This window comes from Dendrobates tinctorius, unplaced genomic scaffold (genome assembly GCF_039654945.1).
Source record: "Dendrobates tinctorius isolate UK_male_01 unplaced genomic scaffold, ASM3965494v1 ptg000250l, whole genome shotgun sequence".
NCBI lineage: Eukaryota > Metazoa > Chordata > Amphibia > Anura > Dendrobatidae > Dendrobates > Dendrobates tinctorius.
This window is the reverse complement of record NW_027361917.1, coordinates 16,044,881-16,067,599: the sequence shown is the minus strand read 5'-3', so window position 1 is coordinate 16,067,599 and position 22,719 is coordinate 16,044,881. Positions and strand designations below refer to the sequence as shown.

Below are 22,719 nucleotides of genomic sequence, written 5' to 3'. Positions count from 1 at the left end.
GCCCCCATTCATTTAGACTGGTGTTTTGTTTCAGGGGCGTGCAGGAAATAGGATGTAAATGTTAACGTAATTAATTCTGGGCATCTTATGAATGGCGTTCGACTGCGGTCACAATCTGGAGTAACATTTTTGGTGTATGAAATGCCACTACTTTTCATGAACTTGACAGGCTGCCGTAGCCAAATCGAGTTGGTGACACTGCTTGAAATTAGTGTAAAAACACCAAAACCTCAAAAGTCACAAATTTTTGTGCAACTCCGCAGTGATTGCTCAAAGGATCTTGCGGAAAGAATCACAGTTTGCATCAGTTTTATAGACAAGAAAGCGCTGGTTTCAATGGTAGCTAGCACCAAGACATGGATGAGTGCACAGAGCTGCACATGCACCCAGTCACGTCAGCAATTTTCACGTTTTCTGGGACTGTTTACAGGTCGCAGATCTGTTGCAATTATTTCTGAGTTTTCTATTCATCTGAAAGGGACTTGCTGGGATTTTTAGTTGCAGAAGGTTCCTAAAACAAATTTGTGATTTAATACTATTAGGGCTAAATTATCAAACCAAATGGGAGCCATTCTTTTATTTTATATCGGGTACATTGTGCTCTAAGGCCGGGGTCAGTCACACTTGCGAGTGTGATGCGAGAAACTCGTGCATCAATACCTGGCACGGTCCTGAGTGCCGGCGGCAGTGCCCGGTACTGATGTGAGAGACTCGCGCAGCTCTCGCAAGTGTGATCCCGGCCTAAGGCCTGTTTCACACATCCGTTTGTCACCATCAGTCAAAATCCGCCGTTTTGCAAGAAAACCGGATCTGCCATTTTTCTTGGCTGATCCGTTTTTTTCCCCCACTGACTTGCATTATCGGCGGATTTTGACTGAAGGTCGTCCGTTGCATCCGTATTTCTGCGGATCCACCAAAATTTTGGCGTCCGCTGACATCTCCGGACGGACATTGCAACGTTTTTTTTTGGAGCCGGATCCGCATTTTTGCCTTTTGCTACAGAGTTAACCCTAAATCCAATCTGCCTGCTGGAGAAAATCTCTCTCTCTCATGCAAAATTGCAGAAACATGTCCGATATTGATCCAAATAGTGGATCAAACTATGCAGTGAAAGTCCTTATGGGCCCTTCAAAAAATCTGACAACGTTTGGATGCCATCGTGTGCTGTCCATTTTTCACTGATGGATAGAAGGTGGAGAAACTTTTGTGTATTTTTTTCTCATTAGTGAATGAAAGCTGACCAAACTCGGTTCGTTTTTTCTCGTACATAAAAAAAAAAAAAACCTGACATCTGAATTACCGTAGGTCTTATACTGTTTGTGATAATAACAATTCTAAAGTCAGTAGAAACAACATTAACTGTAAAAGATGTCTTATTTTGCTTTGTAAACTATATTCTGTAATTATTGTCAAGAATTCGCTCGGACTCCATTTAAAAAAAAAAAAAAAAAGTTCAGAACAATCATGTTTTGGGCACAAACACTTATATGCTGCTTTAAGATAAGTCCAAGTGACATCTTTTTTTGAGTGGATTCCACCTTAAAAAGTGCGATTAAAACCACTGAAAAGAATGAACATCTGTACAGCAATTTCAAAACGACGTGCTGTGCATTTGTTCCTTCTTTTTAGTAACTTCTTTCATCAGCTAAAGCCGTGAAGCATCTATTAAAAAAAAAAAAAGTACCTGGTCCTTTTTCTAGTGCGTTCCGCAATCCTATATATGAAATTTAAATTAAAAGTAAAAAAAAAACAAACGCCCCAAATCCACCATAAGTACGACATGAGGAGCGTCAAAGAAGACTCTTAATGGAAAACTCCGGTGTTGTTTTCTTCAAGCGTCATACTATAGCAAAACCGGTTTGGGTTACATTGGAATCTAAATGATGCCGTGTGCATACACCTAAAGAATTAAAACTACAAACCGGGCACTCTAAGTTTATTATTATCTACTGTTCTACGATGTTCGTACAAATTCCAGTGCAAATGGCCAAGTTAAATATAGTTAATGATCTCTTAATAATAATCATGTCACTTTCAGCTTGGTCAAGAAAGTTCAAAGTTTTCAAATTTGATTAAAAAAAAAAACAACTAAAAACCCTGAACAAAAGGAAAACCGAAACCTACTGAAGTCCCGTATTTGTTTTGGGCTGTAAAGTCTTTTGTAGGTGATTGCTCCAACTGTTGTATTTCGGTTTTAGTCTATTTTTAATCAGCTTTTCCCTTTGTGCCATAGTAAACTTTTTAGGTCTTTGCATGAGCGTTTTAATTATAGAGAGTGTATAGTTAGATGCGCCAAATTCATGTGTGCGTCTTTTAATGAATTTGGCACATCTTACATCCAGGGTTGTGGAGTCAGAGTCGGAGCCCATTTTGGTGGAGTAGGAGTTGGAGTCGGTGTCATAGAAATTGAGGAGTCAGAGGTTTGGCTTACCGATTCCATAGCCCTGCTTACATCTAGTGAACACCTCCGCCAGAAATGTTACATCCATCAGTGGCTGGCATATATTTTCAATGTAACAAACACCAATTTTGTGGGGTAAATTATGATGAATTTGTCAGCCAGGCTTCAAAACACCCCGTAGCACCACATCTTCACCAACTTCAGCGGAGCTGGCCGAGGCAAAGATACAAACAACAATTTTGATTTGTGTAAAAATGTTAAAACATTTCATGGAGTGTTCCACCATAATTCCAACGCCAAGTCTTTGATGGATCTAGCTTTACACTGTATAACTTTTAGTGGAGGGCTGTAGGAAAGTGTTCTGCGCTGAGCACTCCCTTGTGGAAAGTGGGTTATTTCTTTCTGCTGGAAACTGGTTCTTCAGACATGTTCCCTGATGTATCCACAAGGGTAGCATTCGGTTGGTTCGTCCCAGTTATTCAAAACTGTTTAACAGCCGATTCAGCAAACCTCAGGTTCGGATCTAGTTCCCATTTGCAGGATTCAGTTGTATCTGCTTTTAAAGATGCTCACATGATTGAGTAAAATTGCTAGAGCAATGGAGCCTTGCCCTGAGGCATAGCGTGTGCTCATGAGACGCTGTGGCATGATTTATTTTTATTTATTTGACTCATTTATGTAGCGCTATTAATTCCACAGCACTTTACACACATTATCATCGCTGTCCCTGATGGGGCTCACAATCTAAATTCCCTACCAGTATGCCTTTGGAATGTGGGAGGAAATCGGAGGAAACCCACGCAAACACTGGGAGAATATACAAACTCCTTGCAGATGTTGTCCTTGGTGGGATCTGAACCCAGGACCTCAGTGCCGCAATGCTAACCACCGAGCCACCATGCCGCCGCACGGGCCTGGAACACAGAAGCCACAAGGACAGTGAGGAAGGTGAGCTGAAAACAATGCTATTTTGTTGCTATTCATTTTTTAGTGTTGAGAGGGGGCGGTATGTGGAGAGAGTGCATAACGTGAGGGGCAATATGGAGGCTGTATTCATAAAGGAGGACAGTGTGGCAGTTATCTAATATATAATTGCCAGTCGGCTCTGTCACTGCTTCCGGCGATTGTGTCGCTATCCCACAATCCATTGCGGCCGGAAGCTGTGATAAAAACGGCACCGCCATATTGGAACTCCAATGGGTATTCCGATATGGCGGCTGGGATTCAAATCCCCTGCCCCGCCAGCTGAGCCAACGAGCGTTGTCGCTTGGGATTTGAATCCCCCGGCACCGCTCATTGGATCAGCCGGCAGGGTGGGGATTACATACTTACCTGACCGGGAGGAGCATTGCCGCGGCACTTCTCTTCTCACCGGAGACCGGGGCAGGAGTGCGGTGTTGGAATCGCGCATGCGCATAGCGCTATGTGGCGCTATTTTACTGAAGACACATTTGCAGTGTGCTTTCAGCAATATGGCGCCGGACAGCGCAGTATGGGCATGCGCGTACTCCGGTGCCACTCTCGTCCGCCCACACTCCTCCCCGGCCTCCAGCAGAACGTGACAGCGCTGGAGCACAGGGAAGAAAGGTGAGTATAAATGTTTTGTTTTTTTTTTGTTTTTTTGTATGTGTGCAGTTTAATAGGGTTGAGAGGACCATACATATCAGGATAGGGGAGTGAGAGGTAGCATGCATACCAGGATCGGGGGTAAGGGGACCATGCATATCAGGATAGGGGGGTGAGAGGACCATGCATACCATGATAGGGGGGTGAGGGGTAACTTGCTTACCAGGATAGGGGAGTGAGAGGACCATGCATACCAGGATTTGGGGTGAGAGGACCATGCCTACCAGGATAGAGGGGGGAGGGGTAGCTTGCATACCAGAATTGGGGGCTGAGGGGACCATGCATACCAGGATTGGGGGGTGAGGGGACCATGCATGCATTTCAAATCCCATGCGGCACCGTTCATTGGCTCAGCCGGTGGGGGGGGGGATTTGATTCCCGCACCGCTCATTGGCTGAGCCGCCCGCCGGCAGATGTTCATTTCACCGCATTCCCGATGCAATAGCATTGGGCCTATTTCTAGTAGTTTATAAGAGGGATGGAGTCGCAGCTATAGTTCATAAGGGGGTTGGTGTGACTGTTCTTGTTTTTAAGGGAGGACGTTGTAATCGTACATGAGAGGATTGTGCGGTGGCCATAAAGGAGTGCGGTGTGATGGTCATAGTATATATTGAATGTTGGTGCTATGGTTAATAAAAGAGGATGATGCGATGTCATAGTTCACAATGGAGGACGGTGTGGACATAATTTCACGGGGAGATGTTGTTGAGGTCAGGTATCATAAGAGAGACTGTGTTCTTCTTTGCAGGGACAATTATTTATTCAGGGGCACAACATAGGGCTTATTTAGTGTACAGGGTGGGCCATGTATATGGATACACCTAAATAAAATGGGAATGGTTGATTTCAACTTCCTGTTTGTGGCACATTAGTATATGGGAGGGGGAAAACTCTTCAAGATGGGTGGTGACGATGGCGGCCATTTTGATGTTGGCCATTTTGGATCCAACTTTATTTTTTCCAATGGGAAGAGGGTCATGTGACACATCAAACTTATTGAGAATTTCACAAGAAAAACAATGGTGTTCTTGGTTTTATCATAACTTTATTCTTTCATGAGTTATTTACAAGTGGGTCCCTAACCAGGTAACCGTGTGTACAACTATGATGGCGCAGCAGAATGATAGATTTAGGGGAAACTCAGCAGATGACAATGCTGTTACTGAAAATCGCTATACAAAGATTAACACTGATCTTATCGCCATATGGTGACCATATATTGGAAGAAGCCGGTGCTGCAGAACATGCAAGAGGTTACAGTACAGTTATTGAGGGTGATTTACAGCTGACATTCTTTCTGATGGATTCGTTCACTTCTCCCGTCTTTTCTATTTGGTCCAAGTCAATACCACGACTTCTCCAGCAGCGACTCAGCTGCAGATTACAAAGACACATTTCCAGCCCCATCCCCATCTATTCCCAACCTGAACAAACTCCTCATCCTGCTGATACCCCAATGCTGAGTTGCTGCCCTATGTGTCCCTATTAATGATCCTCTTAGTACCCCACATAATCATGCCCTCCACTATGGCTCTTACAAAGTTAAATGTCTTTTTGCCCCTTAGATGGTAAAATTATGCCCTAGAAAATATTAATGCCCTATACAACAGTACACACATTTTGCCCCTGGAAAGTAATAATGCTTCCAGTGTGCCCATTTGACAGTCACAATACCCTGAGCTACCCTATAACAATTATGCTTCTTAAGTGACCACTTAAGATTTAATAATGTCACTAACCAGCCCATAGCAGCATAATGCTCCCACATACACAGCATGATGGCCCTCATTAGCCCCCACACACTATATAATGGTCCTCAGTAGCCCCCACACTGTAGGGATGGCCCTCCATAGTCTTCCCACTGTATGGATGGCCCCCAGTTTTCCCACCACACTGTATGAATGCCCACAGTAGTCTTCCCCCACCCAAGAGCACTATTAAAATTAAAAAAAATTATGCTACCCTAACCATGTATCCTGAGGAGTCCACTGGCAGACTGGAGCGAGGCATGGGCAGACAATGTGGTTATGTCATCGCACCAGGGCATGCAGAGTCCAGGTGTAATGATGCCATCATTCCACCCTAGACCCCACCTTGTCTGTGCATCTCACTGTTATTCTGTAGACTGCTCACACCGATACAGTTTAGAGTGGTGGTAGCTCCAGATGGTACCCTCTGCCCATCCTGTAGCTACGCTACGGTGCAGCCACACAGGTGCACAAGAAGTGAAGGGTTCACTTCTACCTTCAAAACAGGTGGCATTGTGCATTATGATGAGCTATTGGACTGTAAAGGGCCCAAATATTCTTGCACAGGAGCCCTCCTCAGTCTTATCCGCTTCTGGTTTCATGCTATACAAATGGGGACTGTTCTGACACTATAATTGATCGATGTACTAAGCTTTATGCTATATTCATTCATTGATGATGGTTTTGGTACTGTGTTCATGCTCTGATGGTTGTTTTGGTTCTGTATTCATGTACAGTTGGTGTTGATGGTGCTTTAATCATGCAGTGATCGTGGTGCTGTACTTGTGTATTGATGATGGTTCAAGAATTTAATGTATTTATGATGGTTCTTGTGTTGCATTCCTGTACTTTTTGATGGTTTTGTTGCTGTATGCATGAATTGATAATGGTTCTGGTGATGCAGTCTTTATGGTACTGATGGTGATTCTGGTATTACATTCATTTGCTAATGCTGGTTCTGGTGCTGTATTTACTGATTGTGGTTTTGGTGATGTATTCCTGTACTGGTGGGGGTTCTGTTAATGCATTCCTGTACTGGTACTGCATGTGGGTATTGACATTTTATTGATGCTTTTAGCATGTACAGATGCTGGTTCTGCTGCATTCATGTACTGACAATGATTTTGGTATTGATTTCATGTACTGACAATTTTTTTTTTGGGACTATGTTCATATAGTGCTCATTCATATACTGATGGTGGTTTTGAAGCTGTACTTTATGTTCATGTATTGATGCTTAATGTATGGAATGATAATGGTAATACAGTACATTCACGTACTGATGTATGTTCTGTGCTGTGTTGCCTACGCAAGGCATTTCCGACTGCAACCAGCACCAGAAAGGGCGGATTGGTTTGGTTAGGAATGCCGGATGTCGCACCCCCACTAATCAGATATTGATGACCTATCCTATGGAAAAAAAAAAATCCTGGACAACCCCTTTATGGATTAGTACATTTGTATTTATGTTAGGCTGGTTTCAGACTAGCGCATTTTACAGGCAGCGCACGGCGCCGCTAAGCCCCGCACCCTGCCGGCCCCGTCCGGTCATTTCCTCCTACTATCGCACACGGCTGCATGCAATCTGCGCACCCTATCTTTAGCATAAGGTGCGCAGACCGTGCGCTTGTAGGATTTTTCCGTGCGCTGCACACTTTTGAAGGTGCGCCGAGCGCACCAAAATGCAACATGGTGCGTTCGGCGCACACCGGCGCACCTTCAAAAGTGCGCAGTGCACGCAAAAATCCTACAAGCGCACGGTCTACACACCCTATGCTAAAGATAGGGTGCGCAGATCGCATGCAGCCGTGTGCAATAGTAGGAGGAAATGACCGGATGGGGCGAGGCTTAGCGGCACCGTGCGCTGCATGTAAAATGCGCTAGTCTGAAACCAGCCTTAGGCTGTGTGCACACGCTGCGGATTTTGCTGCGGTTCCGCAGCGGTTTTGGCCGCTGCGGACCCGCAGCAGTTTTTGCTGCGGTGTACAGTACCATGATTCCCTATGGGAATCAAAAAACGCAGTGCAGACGGTGCGGAATTTTCCGCGCGGATTATCTGCGGTTTTCAATCCGCAGAAAGAATTGACATGTCAATTCTTTCTGCGGATTCTCCTGCGGTTTGCCATCTCCTCCATTGAGGAGATGAAAAACCGCAGGGCAAAACCGCAGAGCAATCCGCAGGTAAAACCGCAGGTCTTTTGACCTGCGGTTTCACCTGCAGATTTTACAAAATCCGCGCGGATGAATCTGCACATAATCCGCAGCGTGTGCACACAGCCTTAGGGACATTAAACTTTTGGATTTTGGTGGGGAGTACAGAAAAACTGGGAATCTCATGAAATTCTTGTAGAACATCTAATACATTACTAATCAGATATCACTGTTATTTCTAGTGTTGCATAGGATTGCAGGAAATATCTACTAAATATTAGTTTTGATTAATTTTACTACTTTCATTTTATGGGTAAGCGAGTGTCGTGCAGCAGAGTGTGGTCAAACTGGAAACCTGTTATAAATGTGAATCCCACACTTGCATATCCATTTTCTTTAGTGAGGGGAAAAGGATTTCAAAGAATGAACTTTAAAGTTATGTTTGTTCTTCTTGGGGTATGTGCACACGCTGCGGATCCGCAGCGGATTTGGCTCTGCGGGTCCGCAGCAGAATTTGCTGTGTTGTACAGTACCATTATATCCTATGGAAAACGGAAACCGCAGTGCAGACGGTGTGGCATTTTCCGCGCGTTTTTTGCTGCGGTTTCTAATCCGCAGAAAGAATTGACATGCCATTCTTTTCTGCGGATTCCGCTGCGGTTTGCAATTTCCTCCATTGTAGAGGTGATAAACCGCAGGGCTAATCCGCAGATAAACTGCAGGTCTTTTGACCTGCGGATTTTGCAAGATCTGCACGGAAAAATCCGCAGACCAATCCGCAGCGTGTGCACATAGCCTTAGAAGTCTATGTACTTCTTTTTTTTTTTTATAGGGCATAAGAGTGGCGAATGATGCCAGACTGAACAATCAGTCAAGCAATGCCTACATTGGCGCATCTGAAGTATGTTGGACACACTTCCTTTTATCACCTTAAGAATAGTATATGTTACATCAATATTTTGTCCCTATGGTTAATACCTACCAATAATGATTCTTTTTTAGGGAAAAAATCCTGAACTGTTTTAAGGTTATACAGGATAAAATTAGGACAGACAGAAAAAGCAAAAATTGATCACATTGATGCATACCATAGGATACACTTGGTGCATCTTGCTAAACTCTCTTCCTCTTTCCTCTTGGCTGCGTATTGTTTTTACACTGTACATTTTATGACCCCACTTAGCAACTACTTTTTTTAGACATTTTAAAATGTTTAGTGAACTGTATAAAGTGTCTTAATTAAATAACAATTTTGGCATGAGGAATGCGTCCTGCTTTCTTTCTCGCTTCATTGGGGGTGTCGGGATCCCTCAGATTACGCTTTCATCTGAAGGACCGATGTTCTTAGGTGTGAAGCACCATATGTCTCTAATCAATTGCTCCGTCGAGAAGGATAACACAGACACGGCTGTATAATACCACTCGGGATGCCTCTCAAGACGCCTCTGGCTTATCAGTTAGGCTTCCGTCTTTTATAGTAAAGAATTTAAACATTTTACAGACATGCGCAGTACAAATGATTTTACAACTTGTTTTCGACAAAGAAAGTCATTTAGGCGAAAAAGCAGAGGTATTTGACCTTGGTTCACAAGGGAGATGTCTGAGACATCTCCTCGAAGAACAGATAAGGTTTTAAACAAGAGAATGCAACATAGACAGAACTCAATTTAACTCCTTCAGTTCCTATCATTCCCCCCTTTGACATCTTCATTTTCCACAATCTGGAACACTGGATCCTGCAACAACAGCGGATAGTGGCTCGTTCACCAGGTACTATCCCAGGCCGACGGGTTGCCCAAGGGAGACAGGTCTTCTACCTTCTCCATCCCCCAGATACTGAAGCCACGTCCATCATTGCAAGAGTACGCTCCTTCATGCCAGAAATGAGATGTCAATCTAGGACTCAAAGGAATAATAGTTAAATTCTTGTTGTTTACAGTCAAACTTCCTTATCTATTTCTACATCTTTTCTTGCATACAGAGATACACCAAAAAACAAGTTTCAATAGCACATATATTACGAAGATACAAACAACAATACGTAATAGACTTAGTATAATCCCAGTTATCCAGCCTCCAATACGCTTAAACCAATTAGCTGGATTAAGAAAGGAGAATGTATCTGACCACCAACTATCCTTAGTACGATCATTGTCTTTATTGTACTGATCTCTAAGTTTTTGAACATCCTCTATTTTTGATCTTAACTTTAAACTACTGTTGGGATCTATATAATGACAGCAAGCTGGTCCGATGACTTGACACATACCTCCTTGCGCTGCAGTTAAATAATCTAATACTATGGTATGCTGATTGGTGACTATGATAAGCTGATTTTGGACAGCAACGGTGGTGTTCAATATATCCAATATATCCCATATTTGGTCATCTAAGTAATCTGTAGCCCTGACTAATTAATCCCACATTTGAGTGATCATAGGATAAATAAAAATAGAGCTGACAATTTTATTAGCCACACTCATCTGCACTATATGTGGTCTCCCAGAGAGGCGAGGTGTATTGTCAGCAGCTCTTTTGTACAACGTGTGTTTAGGTATGCTCTGAGTATTCAACTGGTCATTCGGAATAACAAAGGTAGCTGGAGTCAAACGACCCAGAGTACAAGCACCTTTTACCCCTACTGGTAACCATTTATATGCATTGTCTCCACATACCCAGTACATGTCACTAGGTAGGTCCCATAGGGCTGAATGTTGTAATACCAGTCTATGAACTAAATCTATGAACGCAGATACATTCTGAACCATACACCAATTTGGAAGTTGTCCTAAAGGGCTACAATACCCTACATCGGGATTTCCACAGGTGGGAGTTCCTTTCTCATATCCAGATGACTCGTTGCAAGGTATATTACCTGAAATATTAAAACAAGTTTCATTATTGCCCTGGGGAAATAAATTGGAATACTCCCAGGACGTGTTATGCAACCTTCTTTCTAGCAGTATTGGTTTGAAGGCATCAGTAGAGTGGGAAGTTACATTAAAACTAACTTGTAGGCCATACATTGGAATTTGCCCCAGGTAGGTTAATCGAGTTCTATTCCTGGGTACCCAAGCCCCCCCTTTATATGCCAGATATTGAAGGTATGTATTACTTCCTGAAAGATTACCCTGCCACCAAGGGTATCCTACCCATCCCACAATAGGTATACCAACAGTTGTGTTCCATAACTTCACATTATTTGTGGCATTATTAGCAAGTGTATCAGAACAACTGGTCCAGGCAAATAATTCCTCGGGTGGCACAGGAATAACAAGGAACGGAATACTAGTGGCTGATACTGGTGAATGTGTGCAGATCCAGCAAATGATTTGACCAATCATTCAGTAATTTTTCATGATGTTGTATAAACTTATTATTCAAGGACATTGGAGAATTTAGATTGTCCCACGCAGCTACCATTATTACAGATAATGCAACAAAACCAAACCAAAACATTATGCACTCTTATGCTTTGTTAACTCCTGTGGCTAGTTTGCAATGCGATGCGTGGATCCAGTTTGGTCGTCCCTCCAACTTAACAGAAGTAGGCGTTGTTAGGAGTACTTGGTAAGGTCCTTGATATCGGGGTTCAAGGGTCTTTCTGGAGTGTTTCTTGACATATACGTAATCACCAGGTTGTAGACAATGAGTTCCTTCCACACTATCTGGATCTGGAGTGGAAGAGAAAACTAGAGAATGCATTTGAGTTAAATGCTTTTGCAACTGGATTACATAACTTGTCAAATTATCCACATTGAGTGTTAAGACCTGTGGTTAGTACAACCCTGTGTTCGGTGGTCTTCCAAACAGTATCTCGAAGGGTGACAGTTTAGCTTTCCCCGTGGGTGTGTACCTTACTGAGAATAATGCTAATGGGAGACACTCTGGCCATGGTCTATGGGTCTGCTCCATGGTTTTCTGTATTTTCAATTTCAGTGTCCCGTTCATTCTTTCTGCCTTCCCTGAACTCTGTGGGTGGTAGGGTGTATGAAATGCCTGTTCTACACCTATCATTTGCATGACATTTTGCATTACCTCAGCAGTAAAGTGTGTACCTCTGATTCAATTGTTTCAGGGACACCGAATCGTGGTACTAGTTCCATCACCAGTTTCTTTGCAGTGGCTCGAGCTGTAGCCGTTTTCACCGGGTAGGCCTCTGGCCATCCAGAGAAGAGATCTACACATACTAGGATATTTGCATACACTCCTACCTTGGTAGCTGTATGTCGTCAATCTGCCGTCTCTGAAACGGGTAGAGAGGCCTAGGTGTCGCTTTCTTAGGGACTTTTACTGTTTTACCTGGGTTGTGCTGTGCACAGATGAGGCATGATTGTACAAGTTTCGCGGCTGCGCAACTGAAGCCAGGAGCGATCCAGAAGGCATCTACCATGGCACACATGTGACTTTTTGAGGTGTGATTGGGGCCATGTGCTGCTTGCGCCATGATTGGGAACAGGGACTTTGGTGGGCACATTTTATCCTTATTCTCCCATACTCCATTTGAGTTCAGCTCAGCTCCCAGTCTCCCCCGGTGTACCTTCTCTGTTTGGGCAGCCTTTTGCTGGAGGGATTTCAGGACATCTAGACCCAATGTGGCTGGAATACGCTGACTCCCCGCCACCGTCCACTGCTCTCTCTAGGCCGCCTTGTGCTATTTTAGCAGCCTCGTTCGCCCTTCTATTGCCCTCTACCTCCACGGAGTCACCTTTGTGTGTGCTTTTACCTTGACAATGCCAACCTGGACTGGTAACATCAATGCCTCCATCAATTGTTTCACCAGCTCTGCATTTTTAATGGGCTTCGAATCTGTGAAAATATTAGCGACTTTACCTGCAGCGGCTCTACACGCCTCAGTGAGTGCCTTCAACTCTGCCTCCTGCGCCGACATGTGAGGAGAGAGTGGTTCCGCTCGGATTACCTCATGTGAGGATACTACTGCATATCCAGTGTAGAATCGTCCATCCTGGTGGTATCTGGGGCCATCTACAAAAAAGAAACTCAAAGTCTGCATTAGGAACAGGTTTTTCATGAATGTGTGCAAACCCAACTGTCTCCTGACTCATCAGTTCTATGCAGACATGTTCATGCGTCATGTCAAAGTATCCTTCCTCACTTGCCAATACGGTCACCAATTCCCCCTTTTCTGAATCCACAGGCAGGAGGGTGGCTGGATTCAGAACGTTACATCTTTTGAGGAGTGACATACTCAGGAATTAGTAGAGCACACTCAAGTCGGAGCTGTCTGGCCATAGACAGATGTTTTGGTTGAACTTGTAGGAGTATGGCATGGATGTCATGTGGGGAACAGATTGTCAAAAGAAACGTCAGTGTCATCTCACATGCCTTCCCTATTACGTCTCCACTTTTTTCCTTGTGCTCCAGCATACATGACAGGTCGTTTTATTGTCCTTGTTTGCTCAATTTCTTTAGCTACCTTAAGGAGGTCTTTCGGATCTACATGTCTCCATTCAGGTCTGGCTGTCTGTACTGCGTCTTGTAAGTCTTTGTTCATACCGTCAATGAATGCATCCACCAGTATTCTAACATCAAGTGGGTTTATGCAAATGTACCCCATGTCTGCCCATTTCAGCTGTAACCGTCCAAGGTATATCTCTACTCTCTCTCCTCTTTGCTGTGTCACATTAGTCAGGAGTACAGACTGCTCTGATTGTTCCACTGCAGCCCATTGTCTTAGTGACTCACAGTACGTCTCCCCAGATCGTGCAGATTTATCATCCATGCCCCAAGCCTGATTCTTTGTCACATCTGTGTGTGTCTTAATTATATGATCTAGTGCGTCACCTGCCTTTAAACTCACCAACCTCTCTAAGTCTGCCCAGGTACACTTATATGTCTGCTGTACTTCCTTTATGTGTCTGTAAAACGGGAATGGTTGGTCTTCAGGGGCAGGCAGCTGCTTCAGCAAAGCTAGCTGGTCAGAGGGGCTCCAGGGATAATACACCTGCATCTTTCTTATTCTAGTCACACTTCTAGGTCCTGATGGGGTTGGCCGTCTGATGTCTACTGTCAGCTTACTCCTCAAGGGCCAATGTCCCTACTACCCACTATCCACACTATTATTATGTCAGCTTCTTATGATCTAGTCTGGATAGGATTTAGTGCAATTCTCTTAGGTCAGTAGCACAGGTCACACAAGTAGCTATTCAGTCTGGGTTTGTCTGAGTCTGACCACAGTGTTTACAAGTCCATCTGTTTTGTCTGGGTCTCTGGTTACACTTTGTCAATCAAACATTCATAATACACCTTCCACACTGCTGCACATTCTCAAGCATCATTTATTCACTTGCTATTTTCTTCCCTTGTCTGTGCCTTTTTGTACATCCAAACATTTACACTCTGGTATTTTTGCCTTTTTCAATATTTGTCCCACTTGTTTTACTGCTTCCTTCCTTCTCTGTCTTTTGTAATTTGACACAATTTGCTATACAAATCAATCGCACAACTAGAAGCAGGTTCAAACACATTAATGACCAAGCAATCACTTACAATTCCCTTCTAAATTAGGCACCATATCTTACTTTTAACTTCCAATCTTCAATTAAGTACTGTTGCTTTAAAATGCACAAATCTTTCAGCGCGTACCTTACGGATAGAATTACAGAGAATTTTGAGCACAGCTCACACTCGGCAGAGATAAGAGCGAAGGGAGAAGAAAAACTACGCAGCGCCATCCTTCACCCCTCCCGTCAGAATGCAGCGTCGTCCTTCACAGAATTCTGTAGTTCTTTAGACTTATCAAAATCAATTTCTACAAAGAAACTCAAAATCACAGGATTTCACTGTAAGGGCAGATAACTGTATAATGAGATTAACCATGTCTTGCCCTTTTTCTGGCCAAATGCATTCAGGAAACTTTACAATGTAATGCCACATATAACACGAACTATATCATTACTCAATTCATTCAGTCTCAGATGTAGATTTGAAATATCTATAACGCATCTGTCCGGGATTCCACCACAACTAGAAAGGTCACAAATCTCTTGACACAAAAATGATGTGTGATGATTCATTCATACGTGCTCATTCACTGATTTTTTTTTTTTTTTTTTTTTATACTCAATTACTCATCTCTCATCTTATTCAGAGGTTCTCATAGACATATATACAAGGATTCACACAGCCTGCCTATCTTGCACTTTGGATTTGATTAATACTTTTTCCAGGTTCTTTGCTGCACTACTTCCATATCTATCCTCAATTATATCACATAACCGATTTCCTTCTTCAGGTATCTTTCCCTGACTGTTCCCCATCTTATCTTTTATTCTTATCCTGTCTCTCTTGTTGTCTTCCTGTTAGTCCCCTGCCTTAGGTGGTGTATTGGGTAAGCTCAAGACTAGGCTCTACTATACCTCGTTACCTTCTTCCTAAGGTGCTAACAGGCTAAATGGAGTGTCTGTTCCTCGGTGTACTACGTGTTTCGTGTACTTATATGCTATGTAGCATCCGAACAGAAATACTCCCACAACACACAGGATTGTAAATAAAGTGTCCATCTACTGGGGTTCTTCAGTCATATCCTGTCACAGGCTCATTTCACGGTCCTGTGCTCATTCGGTCACACTCTTATCTGTCACAAGGTTTATTCGTAAAGGGTGTTGATTTAAGCTTAGGCGGTGACCTCCCCGAAAGGACGCTGTCACATGACCCAGTTAGGCAATATCACCACTCTTTGAACGAATACCTACTGTGCAGCTTATTTTTCTACTTTCCACAACCTTTCAAATCAAAGTAGCCATTCAACAACCTCCTCTATTCCTAGTGCGGAATCGTCTATTGTGAAAAACTTGTCCGTCCGGGCTGCGCAGTATGAACTGTTCACCCAGCCTTATATTCCGTAATGTCAGACCTCTCCCATTTTGATTTGCATCAGCTCTTTTTCTAAAAATAGCTGTGCACACACAGAACCTACAGTAACCTCTCATTCGAGCAGAAATTACATATGCGTGTCACACCCGATTTCCTCAGAGTTCTTATATGGACCTGATTTTACGGCCCCCTCCTCTACTAGATTCCCCTTTATACGGACCTTAGTTATAATGATAGATTATGAAGAGCAGAGAAGAGAAAAATTGATCTCTTACCTGGCCAGGTGTTTAGGTCTGCTGTTCACAATTTCATCAGTAACTGGAGTGGTCTGTAGATCGGGTAGTCTTGGAGAGGTGCCTATATCAGGTCCCTGTTTCGGGCGCCAGGAAACTGTCGGGATCCCTCAGATTACGCTTTCATCTGAAGGACCGATGTTGTTAGGTGTGAAGCACCATATGTCTCTAATCAATTGCTCCGTCGAGAAGGATAACACAGACACGGCTGTATAATACCACTCGGGATGCCTCTCAAGACGCCTCTGGCTTATCAGTTAGGCTTCCGTCTTTTATAGTAAAGAATTTAAACATTTTACAGACATGCGCAGTACAAATGATTTTACAACTTGTTTTCGACAAAGAAAGTCATTTAGGCGAAAAAGCAGAGGTATTTGACCTTGGTTCACAAGGGAGATGTCTGAGACATCTCCTCGAAGAACAGATAAGGTTTTAAACAAGAGAATGCAACATAGACAGAACTCAATTTAACTCCTTCAGTTCCTATCAGGGGACACAGGTTACCATGGGTGTATGCTGCTGTCGCTAGGAGGCTGACACTATGCAAATAAGAAAAAGTTAGCTCCTCACCAGCAGTATACACCTACCGACAGGCCCAAATTACCTCAGTTTTTGCTTAGTGTTTGAAGGAGGCGGACCTGGATCTAACACCAGATCCGCAGTATTTTTTTCTTTACAGGTTTTGTGTGTGTTATTAATCTTTTCACCTTTATTTTTCAGATACAGCTCGTCGGGTAACAGGGTGCAGAATGCTCATCCTGTTTTCCCACATTTAAACGACCGAGAGAGCAGTGTGGTATCACCCACATCGCCTACTCTTGGACCCGCTGGCAGGACTTTGTCCCCTGTCCCCCGTAAGGGTGTTTCAGGGCGACTCTCGGTGGCCAGTCCTTGCCTATTCCCCTCCTCACCCCTCTCCTCGGAGAGGGCTGAGAGGAAGACGGTGGTCACCGATGGTAGCCTTCCCCCTTATTCTTAAGGGGTGACACTGTCTTCTGCTCCGTCGGGACACGGTGCGGGAAGGAGGATTGTTTTCCCAGGACCTTCTTCCCGAGGGCTCCTGATGTCATCCTCAGCTATGAAGAGGAGCTGGATTCAAGACACAGATAGTGTCTTGACCTCCCTCGCTGGAGGTCTAGGAGCTGCCCCTCTAAGCCCTCCGGTTCTCGCGGTCACAGATTTTCCTCTAAGTGATGGGTCACCCCCACCTGGGAATCTTTCCAGGGTGGGAGGTAGGCTTCTTCTTTTCAAGGAAACTTGGTTGGCGGCGGTCAACGACTCCTGGGTCAGGGAGGTTGTCACATCAGGCTACAAAATAGAATTTTCTTCGCCCCCAAAGGGACGTTTCTTCCTTTCTCATCCACCAAAACAGCCCTCTCATGCCCCAGGGCTTTCCCAGGCTGTCTCGTTTCTCCTAAACTTAGGAGTGATCGTACCCGTTCCTTGGCACGAACGGTTTTCCGGGTTTTACTCAAACCTGTTTGTAGTCCCAAAAAAGGACGGCGCCCTTCGACCTATCTTGGACCTCAAGCAGTTGAATCGTCACCTTCGGGTTCGCCATTTTCGAATGGAGTCCTTGCGCTCAGTGATCGCCTCCATGGAACCGGGGGAATATCTTTGCTCTGTGGACATTCAGGACGCTTACTTGCATGTTCCTGTTTGTGTGCAGCATCAGAAGTTCCTCAGATTTGCCATACAGGAGTACCATTATCAGTTCACAGCTCTCCCATTCGGTCTGGTGTCCGCCCCCAGAGTCTTCACGAAGATCATGGCGGCGGTCATGGCCATCCTTCGTTCAAAGGGGATTCTTATAATCCCTTATCTCGACGATCTCCTGATCAAGGGTCCATCTCGCAGAGACTGCAATCACAGCCTCCAGATCACTCTGGACATGCTGCATCGCCTCGGCTGGATAGTCAACAAAGAGAAGTCTATCCTGATCCCAACTCAGCGTCTCGTATTTCTGGGCATGGAATTCGACACCAGCCAAGCTCGAGTCTTCCTTCCAAAGAAGAAAATTTCTTCCCTCCGACGGGAGATCAAAGCCCTAAAGCGCACGGTCCCTCTTCCCATTTGGCTCTGCATGAGAGTCCTAGGGAAGATGATTGCTTCCTTCGAAGCAGTGCCATATGCCCAGTCTCACTCCCGCCCTCTCCAGCTGGCCCTCCTGTCTGCTAGGGACAAGACGCCATCCTCCCTGGACCACCCAGCGCTTCTGCCTCTCAAGGTGAGGCAATCCCTAACCTGGTGGATGTTTCCCACCTCGGTCCTACGCGGGAGATCCTTCCTTCCCATTCGATGGCAGGTCATCACCACCGATGCCAGTTTCCTGGGTTGGGGAGTGGTTTTTCTCCACCTAACGGAGCAGGGCCACTGGGATGCTCAGGAAGCTCTCCTACCAATCAATCTCTTGGACATCAGGCCAATCTTTCTTGCCCTCATCCGCTGGAAGCCCATTCTCGCGGGGAAGCCGGTCCGCATCCAGTCGGACAACGCCTCGGCCGTGGCGTTCATAAACCACCAAGGCGGAACTCGCAGCAAGCAGATCATGCTGGAGGTGGCAAAGAATCTGCGTTGGGCGGAAAGCCATGTTCCCGCCATATCAGCCGTACACATTCCAGGAGTGGACAACTGGGAAGCCAATTTCCTGAGCAGTCAAGGGCTAGTGTCAGGCGAGTGGGCTCTCAACCCCGACGTCTTTCACCAAATTTGTCTGAGGTGGGGTGTTCCGGACGTCGACCTCATGGCATCTCGAGCAAACCACAAGGTTCACCAGTACGTAGCCAGGTCTCGTTATCCGATGGCTATCGGTTCCGACACTCTGGTATTCCCTTGGTCCCAGTTTCGCATGCCTTATCTTTTTCCACCTCTTCCCCTGATCCCAAGAATCGTAAAAAAGATAAAGGCAGAAGGGGTTCCCGTTCTGTTAGTAGCTCCAGATTGGCCACAAAGGGCCTGGTATGCGGAGCTAGTAAACATTCTCTCGGACGTCCCCTGGAGGCTTCCAGACCGTCCGGATCCTCTATCACAGGGGCTCCTCTTCCACCCGAATTCTCGGTCTCTGAATTTAATGGCATGGCCGTTGAGGCCGCGGTCCTGAGAGATGCAGGTTTTTCCCACAAGGTCATCCAGACCATGATTAAGGCAAGGAAGCCAGTGTCATCTCGCATCTATCACAGATGTTGGAAAGCTTTTTTCGTTGGTGTGAGGACAACAGTGTGTTTCCTATGACTTTTTCTCTTCCTTCTGTTCTGGGTTTTCTGCAGACGGGTCTCGACTCCGGCCTTTCCCTCAGTACATTAAAGGGTCAGGTGTCCGCTCTATCCTTTTCCAAAGATATCTGGCTTCTTTTCCCCAGGTAAAGACTTTTCTTCAGGGCGTCGCTCACATAGCGCCTCCTTGCCAGTCTCCTGTCGATCCATGGGATTTGAATCTTGTTTTAAGCGCTCTTCAGCGTGCGCCTTTTTGAGCCGATTCGGGACATTTCTCTTTCCCTCCTCTCGTGGAAGGTCGCATTCCTAGTCGCTATCACTTCTATTCGGAGGGTCTCTGAGTTGGCAGCATTGTCCTGCCGTTCCCCTTTCCTGGTTTTGCACCAGGATAAGGTAGTGCTCATACCAGTTGCGGCCTTTCTGCCTAAGGTGGTCTCTGCTTTTCACATCAATGAGGACATCGTCCTGCCCTCTCTGTGTCCCTTTCCAACTCATCCCTTGGAAAGATCCCTGCACAAGTTGGACTTGGTCAGAGCAATTCGAATCTACCTTGCTAGGAGTGCTCCTTTCCGTCAGTCCGACTCCCTGTTTGTCGTCTCGGATGGTCATCGAAAAGGGTTCCCAGCCTCCAAATCCACCATTGCTCGTTGGATTCGTTCAGCGGTTCTAGAGGCATACCGCATCCAGGACAAACAGCCTCCTCCGGGGGTGAGGGCCCACTCTACCAGGGCTGTTGGAGCTTTCTGGGCTGTTCGTCACCAGGCTTCGGCATTGCAGGTTTGCAAGGCCGCTACCTGGTCGTCACTCCATACCTTCATGAAATTCTACAAGGTAGATACTCGCGCTTCTGCTGATGCAGGCTTAGGAAGGAAGATACTGCAGGTGGCGGTCTCACACCGGCCGACCTAAGTTCCTTTCTCTCAGCATTTCTTTCCCGCCCTGGGGACTGCTTTTGAACGTCCCGTGGTAACCTGTGTTCCCCAATGAAGCGAGAAAGAAAGGGGGATTTTTGGTACTTACCGTAAAATCTTTCTTGGAGCCTTCATTGGGGGACACAGCACCCTCCCTTAATGTTGTACCGTGTTGGCTAATGTGCCTTGTTTGGTTGGTACATAGGTTGAGTTCTTACGGTTGAGTTTCTTATAGTAGCTCCTTATACTGCTTTAGCACCAGCTGAGGTAATTTGGGCCTGTCGGTAGGTGTATACTGCTGGGGAGGAGCTAACTTTTTCTTATTTGCATAGTGTCAGCCTCCTAGCGACAGCAGCATACACCCATGGGAACCTGTGTCCCCCAATGAAGGCTCCAAGAAAGACCCCCCCCCCCCCCCCCCCGTCCATTTTTATGAGAAACCCATGTTGCTGATGTGTACTGATACACATATTTTCAATGATTTGCAAATGTTTTCACAAAGTGACGTTATCAGATTGGCTTACATGTGGATTCTGCAGCATGTGGCCACACAGTAATCCACATGTGGTCTAGTGGAAGTGAAAACTGCAAATTCAAGAGAGGGTCAGCCACAATGTTGACCACCTTCTTCATCTGAACACACCCTTATAATGTGGCTGACAAAATGCTATAGTAAGTATGCAGCCAACCCAAAAAGTCGCATTATGTGGAGACTGATTACCCAAATGGATTTTAGTTGCACCTACCCTGTAGCTTTAGCGTGGTGGTTTGGAAGACAATTACCCTGAATTTAAAAAATGCATAGCAGTAGAAGGGACCTTATAGTCTCCTAAACTTCGGGGCCAAGTCAAAATTTATAGTACTATACCTTTTATTACTGCATCACGCAGAATAATAATAATCTTTATTTTTATATAGCGCTAACATATTCCGCAGTGCTTTACAGTTTGCACACATTATCATCACTGTCCCCAATGGGGCTCACAATCTAAATTCCCTATCAGTATGTCTTTGGAGTGTGAAAGGAAACCCACGCCAACACGGGGAGAACATACAAACTCCTTGCAGATGTTGTCATTGGTGGGAGGAGGAGTCCAGCGCTGCAAGGCTGGAGTGCTAACCACTGAGCCACCGTGCCACCCCTTATTGATGTTTTTAGTTTGCTCTCTTTTATTCTAAACTATACATTTGCTATAACGTAGTTTTTCTTTTTTTCTTAGAAATTACTTCTGGCTGCTGCCTATGTTTATGATGCTCAGTACAACAGAAATATTCCTTTTGAAACATCACCCGAAGCAATCAGGTGAGCATGATGTACTGTACTTTTCTATAAAGCAAATGCTAAAACAGAATGTGAGGCTAATGGGAAATTGAGTAAAATACAAGACTTAAATTACATCAAATTTTAAATGTATAAAAGACACATGGGTTAAAAACAAAAGACATAAAACAAGAAGTGACAGCCTGGATTATCTACTAGATTGCTGCACAAGGGGACAGCAGGATGCAGTACAGATTTATATATTGCAGGTACATAAATGAGAAATAAATGGTGGGAATTAGAACTAAAGCACCAAACATTCCCAAAGTAAGAAGGATTTGTGTAGATGAGTGAGTTAGGGGTACAATTCTCTGACTGGAAGCATCCCAACGATCTTAAGAAGTGCAGCAACATGGAAATTTCCTAAAACACCACTCCACTATGCTCTGGGACAAATATGCACCTGCTTAGTGCCACACAGATAAGTTTTCCAAGTACCAGGTCCACACCACACCCGATGTGCGGTTTGCTTCAGCGGCTTCATCCTTGTGGCAGTCAACCTTTTTTTTTTTTTTTTTTTTTTTTTAGAGGTAATCTGTCACCAACTTTTTGGTCATGTAGGTCTTGAAAATACAAGGTAGTACATACCTATATATCCTTAAAAAATCATTTTCTGGACATGTATGCTAATCAAGCTAGAAGTGCACTGGGAGTGAACCCATGCATTGTGAGTGCCACAACTTCATCATTACTCCCTGCCCGATGACAACCTGCTTGACTGACTGCTCGGCTGTCTTGCCAAACAAATAATGGAGCAGCTGGCATTTGCAAATGGGAACATTTAAGTGTTGCTCTAGGGCTAATGTGGCCCTACTCCTATAAGCCTGTTTCTCCTTGATTTACATTTTGCTTGAATATTGACATCACTGATAGCCAAGTCGAAGTCCCACTTGTGGCTTCTTCATTTGTAGACACTGGTCAGGTGCAGTGAAGCCTGGTTCACACTCCTTGGCTTCACTTACTAGAGCAGGGGTTCATAACCTTCTTTGATCTGATAGCCACTTTGTTAGATTGAACCAACCCCAAGAGCCACAATAAATTTGAGTATTGGGAGTATCACCTTCTGAAATCATATTTAAAAGTATGTGCCATAAATATCTAATAGGTGCTACATCTATTCTTAGAACTCCCACTCATCAGGAGGATAAATGTCCCCTTCTCCCCACTAACAATCCAGAAATGAAGAGACCAAACATTAAACTTTTTCCATTGTAGTTGAA

General features: G+C 44.7%; 1 protein-coding gene across 5 annotated transcripts in view; it reads left to right on the top strand.

Moving 5' to 3' along the window:
• LOC141063452 (two pore calcium channel protein 1-like) overlaps positions 1 to 22,719 on the top strand; it is an 80,920-nt gene that overhangs the window by 5,792 nt on the left and 52,409 nt on the right. For all 5 annotated transcript variants that reach the window (XR_012224882.1, XM_073557492.1, XM_073557491.1 and 2 more), the window contains exon 2: positions 21,399 to 21,481. Coding sequence is in view for 3 of the 5 variants with exons in the window: in XM_073557491.1 (XP_073413592.1) it covers positions 21,399 to 21,481 (83 nt within the window). In the remaining 2 variants the exon portion in view is untranslated. The remainder of the gene's footprint in view (positions 1 to 21,398; positions 21,482 to 22,719) is intronic.